This window comes from Liolophura sinensis, chromosome 6 (assembly GCF_032854445.1).
Source record: "Liolophura sinensis isolate JHLJ2023 chromosome 6, CUHK_Ljap_v2, whole genome shotgun sequence".
Lineage (NCBI taxonomy): Eukaryota > Metazoa > Mollusca > Polyplacophora > Chitonida > Chitonidae > Liolophura > Liolophura sinensis.
The window spans coordinates 75335528-75342349 of NC_088300.1; the positions used below are offsets into that span (position 1 = coordinate 75335528).

Below are 6822 nucleotides of genomic sequence, written 5' to 3' on the forward strand. Positions count from 1 at the left end.
ACCTGTTCAGCGGAAAATTAAATACCAGGTGAACGTGACATATTATGTGTTTGATCAATAATAATGCATTCTGGTTTATGGTGAACAATTACAAACTGTCACTGATAGCAAAATGTAACTAACTGTTTACTAGAGGAGAAGTTTCCACGTTTTAATGAAAATTTAAATGAAGCCACTAAAAAATTATAAGCTTTCATTGATTATTCACCACAGAATGTATATATGATTTAGTTCATTAAGGGCAAATTCTTCTGTATGGTTTTATGCAACAATCAAATGATTAAAAAAAACACAAGAGCAAATACTTATGGTAGTGTCATTCTTCAACCATTTCGCATGTTTGCAACGTGTTTATTCACGCCTATTCTGAAGGACATATTTTCTGTGTAGACTGATAAAATTACACTTTTAGGGAAGCCCTCAAACTGGCCAATCCAATCAATATTTTTTTATCTCCAAAATCAACTTAACACTGTGCATAAATTGCACTGAGCGTTATTCTTTCATAGGCAAAAAGGTTGAGGAATTAGGGTCATATCATCTGCACAATCATGCTACAGTGGCTAAGTAACATAACATGACTTGTGAAACTGGCGAATTTTGAGGTTTTAGTCATGAACACAAATCAAATGACAACTGAATAGTTTCACTAATAACACACACTTAATATCTTTCAGGATACATATATGTTACTTGTATATATACATGAAACAGCAGTTAATACAGTATAGCAGATGTTCTACTTCTGTGAGAGTGCAGATCTGGCATTTAGCAAAAAATACGCTATTATAAACAATGAAACTGTCAACAACTATACTAATAGGCTGGATAAACAATTGTTTAGCATACTTTTCTTTTCTTAACAGCACAGAAATAGGAAAAAAACCTGTATATCAAGGGAGCAGTTGTCAATGACAGCAATCCTAATAAAAGCCATTCCATAAGTGTGACTGTGTTGAAATTAGAGGATGTGTGACATTCTATAAATATTAATGCTTCTTGAGCTACATTGTTGACTCAATGCCATTAAATATACATGTAGAGGGCACAGCACCTCCCATTCTTCAATCATGATCTCTGGCCATGTTATAGTAACTGGCTATGCATACAATCAATATTATTTTTGTCATTATGTAATTTACAGTGGAAGTGGCTTTCCAATCCATGTATTTACAGCAAATGCTCTTTTGCAACATTTTATTATTTGTTACAAATGAATACTTTCCCTGCCCCTCTGCAATTTGCTTACTAACTAGAGAGCTTTGAACAACTTATGATAAATGGCTTTTAAATTTATTAATAATATTGAAACTGTATTAATTTTTATCTTGTTCAAACTGTTTGCAATTCCTATAATTGATTTGGAAACTAGTTGTAAGTCCAAACCTACAAATGCAAACCTTCGCATGTCCAGTTTATTACAATTTATACCCAGATGTACTGTATTAGTGTTATGCACTAAATATGTCCTTACTTAGTATAATATAGTGCACTGTGTGAGTGTGCGTATATATACAGAGCCTCAGGGAAGGTCAATAATATACTGACAAGCCTAGTGCAACCCTGACAACGCTTTATGTTGAAGTGGCCCTAGTTTACATTCTGAAAGATCATTTCAAATTCATACATGTACACATAAATGAGCTAAATACTGAAATAATATTACTTTCATGCATATATAGAAAAAAATATACATAATAATAATAATAATAATATTGACAATGACAGGGTGAACTCTTATTGATGAGTTAACTTTAGATTATGTGTTAGAAGGATATCTCCGCAGACCCTCAGTGGTTCTCTAAGTGCATTGTTCTGTCAAAGGACCTACACCATTTGGCAGACGCCCCTGGCTATGGAATCATGCTTTTGTCTCTATAAATTCCCAAGACTAGAGCAACTTGATCGGCCTTTAGATTTTCAAAGCTGTCAATTTCACCATTTTAATATATGCAAGTAACACAAAAACATGAAAATGGTTTTGAACTTCTCATCCCCCAAACCTTTTGAAAGGCTTGAAAATACACTGGATCAGCCCAAGACCCATTTGACAACTGCAAATGCTCCAGTTAGTTTTGTATCCTAGCTGATTACTAATGTCCATCAAATAACAGCACATACATGCATCTTACCCTCATACTGGAGCATATAAAGTACTAAACTGTGACTGAGTTTCTGTGCCTTTCCTACTGCAGGATTTTATAATACCAGTACTCTCATCCACTGTGAACTACATGTAGATCATGGGATGACAACAAAATACCACGTGATCTACAGGAAATATCAGTCAACCGGACTAGCTAGCTGCCTTAACTATTGACCAGATTAAGACATCTGCCCTAATTTCTTATTTACTCTCCTGGTAATACGAAAATATGATGTCAAAATACTGAGTCACACTGAGGTCTTCGTTTTATGGGGACTTACTGTGTTTTTATATTATATAAAAGTATCAGTGATTAATTTAATGATACATGCATAAAGCATTTTTACTTTCAGAGTAAAGTCATAGATTCGTTTTCACAGCCTTAATGATCCATCATATTTTCAAAAGATATTGCACAAAATAAATCAACAATGATAAATACAGTGTATGCTTCTACATAAAAACACACCTGTGATTCCATTAGGACAATAGCTATCAGACAAATCTATGCAACCAGTGACATATAATAAAAGAGAATATAAAATTTAACAAAAATAACATGTTTGGGATTTTTGAGATAATGATGCTTAGTTATGTTTACAGAAATTCTTATTTCATCTCTTAGCTGAAGATAATTAACTAACTTTGATATGTTAACAATGTTATGTCAACAAAATAAGAAGCTGAAATATTTGGACCCTCACAAAAAGTTATAAATTAAAACGAATACATCTACATGTACATTTATTTGAATCTTTAACAAAAAAAAAAATGCTTTGATTTGTTTAAAGAAAGAACCAGAATCATATTATGTTCATATATGTCTGTATTTGCGTGTTATGTGGGTGGAAGAATGCTATTTTCAGTTCTCAAATAATGAAATAATGATTCACACTGGGCTAAGCCACTTAAAGCTATTTTTTCAGGCCTCCAAGAGCTACTGTTGACCGGTTACCTTAAAGCTTCACCTGACAAGAGAGATCCCAATATAGAAACACAGCTGAGGGGCATCACTACCATCTTCTGGCCATTTACAGATGGGCACGAGTTCAACTATAACAACAAGTAGGCCTCTGGGAATCTGCCTTGTCAACATAATTTCATTTTCTAAGATATACTTCCTCTCTGATAAACATATGGAATTTTTCAGGCAGCTACCAGCTGGCCTTTCCTCAAGGCCTGGTTTGCATACTGGCTCTTTTCTGTAATCTTCCCTTCAGAAATTCCCAGTGGACAGGACATGCGACCAAGGCCAAGGGTTAAACAAATTAAAAAACAACCCTAAATAAATTGCTAATGATGCAGCATGTGTTATTAACCTATGATGCTATAAATATCAGTCATTAGGGTCCAGGAAGCAAGGTTACAGTGTAAATTGGTACAATCATTGCTGCCTGACAATGGTTACAAGAGCACAGGTTCAGGCTGAAAGCATGTTCATATGTGTACTACTCAACTGATGCAAACCAAAGCCGTAATCATTACAGTAGCTATATGCATAATATGTATCTCCAGTTAAAATTCTGGTAACAAAACTGGGTGACAATTCCAGCTTTCTGCAAGCATTTTTCTGCTTTGTAACCTTCACAGACCCAGTGAAGCTTTGTGACCCCCACAGCTGAAATGAAGTCAAATGACTGTGACAAAAATGCAAAAGCCTGTCACAACCAGGGGAGAAACAGTTTAGTTTTCAAGGTTTCTGGTAAGGCTATCAAGGCAGGCAACAGGGCAGCAGCCCTCGTCCGTCATTCAGCATTACATGAACATCTCAATATGTTATGACATTTAACTTTCTGCATTTTTATTTACTTAACTAGTAGTTGTTTTCTGCTTTTATCCAAAATATTTCTAATTTACCAGCTTACACAACAAGAGTTCCCTGATCGGCTGTTGTATCTAACACCAGCTGACCTTGGCCAGTGACAGAGCTTAACTCTGATCTAAGACAAGATGTCTGCTAAATGCTACACTTACGCATTTTGAATGATAAGGTCTACTGAGATATCCTCTTAACACATAACCGTAAGTTCCATCACGAATAAGAGTTATCCAGTCATTATGAACTTATTCTTTAACCACGCAAATAAGAATGTTTTTTAAATGTCTGACACCTTTCATGTTTGAATTTGGAACAACTTAAATCTTTCAGAGAATAAACTAAGGTTACTGTCAGCATAATAATAAAGTCTTAATGTTCAAAATCCAATGTCACATACATGTAATGTACCAACTGTACATGTCACATTGCCTTGAACAATGTAAATTTTACCATGACTTAATACTATAAAGCATGACCTAACCTTAACTGAATAACATTCAATACAATATTAATATCAGTGTTATGAACAAGAAGCAGCACCTTTTTGTGCATCTAAAAAGCAAATCAAATAACAATGACAAAGACATTACTGTCGTGGTCAGGTTACTGATGGATTTCTACCACCTCATTAATGAGTGTTTAATAAACGAATGTGGGCCTACAATACAAATAATGCCCCAAGCACATCATGTAGTCATCAGAATTGTTTTCCATATACTATACTGCCCCCAAGTTGTACCTTTGTTCACTTCATACATCACAAAAAAAGTCTTACATTCATGAAGAAAATGGCCAACACACAGCATGTATGATGTTGTAAGTGCAGTGGGCAAATACAGGATACCAATTTACCACCTACCATAGCAAATCATAGCTCACAGGTTTTTTTAAGAGTTCTATAAGTACACATATGATTATGTCTGCTTTGATTTCCATGTAGGTACATGTGAAACCTAAACTCCATAATAACACACTGCAGTCAAGGAAATGACTTCTGTCAGACATGTTCCAGTGTCTTCCATTCACTCATTCCGCCAACAGCCAGTGCGGCTTCTGTCAAAGGCAGCAACTACGTCCACAAAGCTTCTTGCAAACAAACACACAATGTGACATGCACGTCTGAGCTATCAAAAGAATGCAGCCCAATGCCGAAACAGCCTGTTCAAATCTCTAGGCTACTCTTTGGCCTTGTACATGTTTGACAACGCACAATTTCAAGGTGAACAGGAAGATGTTTTGCTTTGTTTTGAACTGTCTGCTATTACAAATAGCTTGTTGCATTAATGGGGATACTCCCGAAAATAAAACTAAACAAATGACACATCAATATGTATATATTATTTATAAGTATAAACTGATGTTAATTAAACAAAACCAATAACCAAAACCTGAAAATACAAAACTGTAGGCTTCAAGACACAAAATACTAAAGCCTCATGAAATCATTTCTTAATTTAACGAAGTCTCTGCCAAGTATCTTTAATTTTTTTTTTTTTTTTTGCATGTAATAAGCTCATTAAAACTTCTGTAAATTAGACGCAGTGAATATGAAGAACATAAATTGGGATCAGAAAATCTGTCACTAATGACACAATGAACAACCCTAACAGTAAAACTTGTGAGGCAGTGAATTTCTGGAGTCACAATCATTTTGTAATGTCCGTTATATCAATGACAAGCACCTGTCAGAAAGGTCAGTGCCTTACTGATGGTCAGAAGTGTAAAGCAGACAAGGCAGCTCTTATTGGTTTGTAATGGTATTGCCCTGTGAGGTAACAGACCTGAGGTGGTAATATGTGTAACAGGGTCAGTCAGCCAACCCAGGTTAACACATCATAATCCAATCAATGACCCCATTTATGGCCTATTAAATGTAACCACAGTTTCGCACCTTGAACAAATGAGCATCAAGGAGCTAAGGATCAGTAAGTGTGCTTGAAAGTGTTACATCACAGGCTAGTCGCTGTTAGCGGGTGGCTAATTGTGTCACTCAACTCACAACGCTGAAAACAAAGGGTGATAAAATGCCCTAATTTGAGTGATTAACCAGCAAACTTACCGTTCTGAGGTGGCATGGTGTCCACTTGAGTGACCGAGGAGGTGGTACTGGCCGACTCGGAAATCGCCGAATAGTTGGAGCTAGAAGTGGAAGCGCCTGACATCGACTCGCCAACCAGGGGCAGTGACGACAACACGGTGGTCGGTTGAGAAGTCGTGGCCGTGCTCAGTGTCGGGTCGCCACTCAAAAGCTCCGAGCCCTCCATCAGGGGTTCCACTGTGAAAAATAACCAAAGTACAGATATGTAGGGGTGCAACCGCCTATATTCACGGCTTTATCCACGGTGAAGTCCTTGCTACACCATATTGCACCGCCTTCGCGGAAAACGTAATCTCCAGTTTACCACTGGCTGCAAGGGGTTATATGCTTTTTATCACGGCTTTTAGATGATAAATCCGGTAGGTAATAGACAGTGGAGGGAAATAGTGATCTGCCTTGGCAGCAGTGGTGTGGTTCTAGGCCCGTACGGGCGCACCGCTCGGCTATGTTTGCTCAGTGAGGATCGCCGACAAAAACATACAAGACGTAACTGGGAGCTTGCGACACGGCCACTACAGCACGCAACATCTTACACTCACCACATTCACTTCTCAACAAAACAACCGCTCTGGCCCACAGCATTCACTTTCAGTTTCGATGCATATCTTATGGTGCACTTACCTTTGATGCCTGCCAACATGTCAGGATGACGTAACTGCAATCATTCGCCTTGTTTTCACGCATGAAAAGTGCAAAGGGGGATGGGTAGTAGGCGATTTCACACGGCCAGTACGCGGGTCAACATGGCGCCCATTTACC

General features: G+C 37.2%; 1 protein-coding gene across 1 annotated transcript in view; it reads right to left on the reverse strand.

The window, feature by feature from the left end:
• Positions 1 to 6822, reverse strand: part of LOC135466352 (ecdysone-induced protein 78C-like) — a 43567-nt gene extending 36745 nt beyond the window's left edge. Inside the window, exons 1-2 of the mRNA XM_064743788.1 lie at positions 6685 to 6822; positions 6025 to 6240 (exon numbers count right to left, since the gene is read on the reverse strand). Of these exons, the coding sequence (XP_064599858.1) occupies positions 6025 to 6240; positions 6685 to 6703 (235 nt within the window). The 5' untranslated portion in view covers positions 6704 to 6822. The remainder of the gene's footprint in view (positions 1 to 6024; positions 6241 to 6684) is intronic.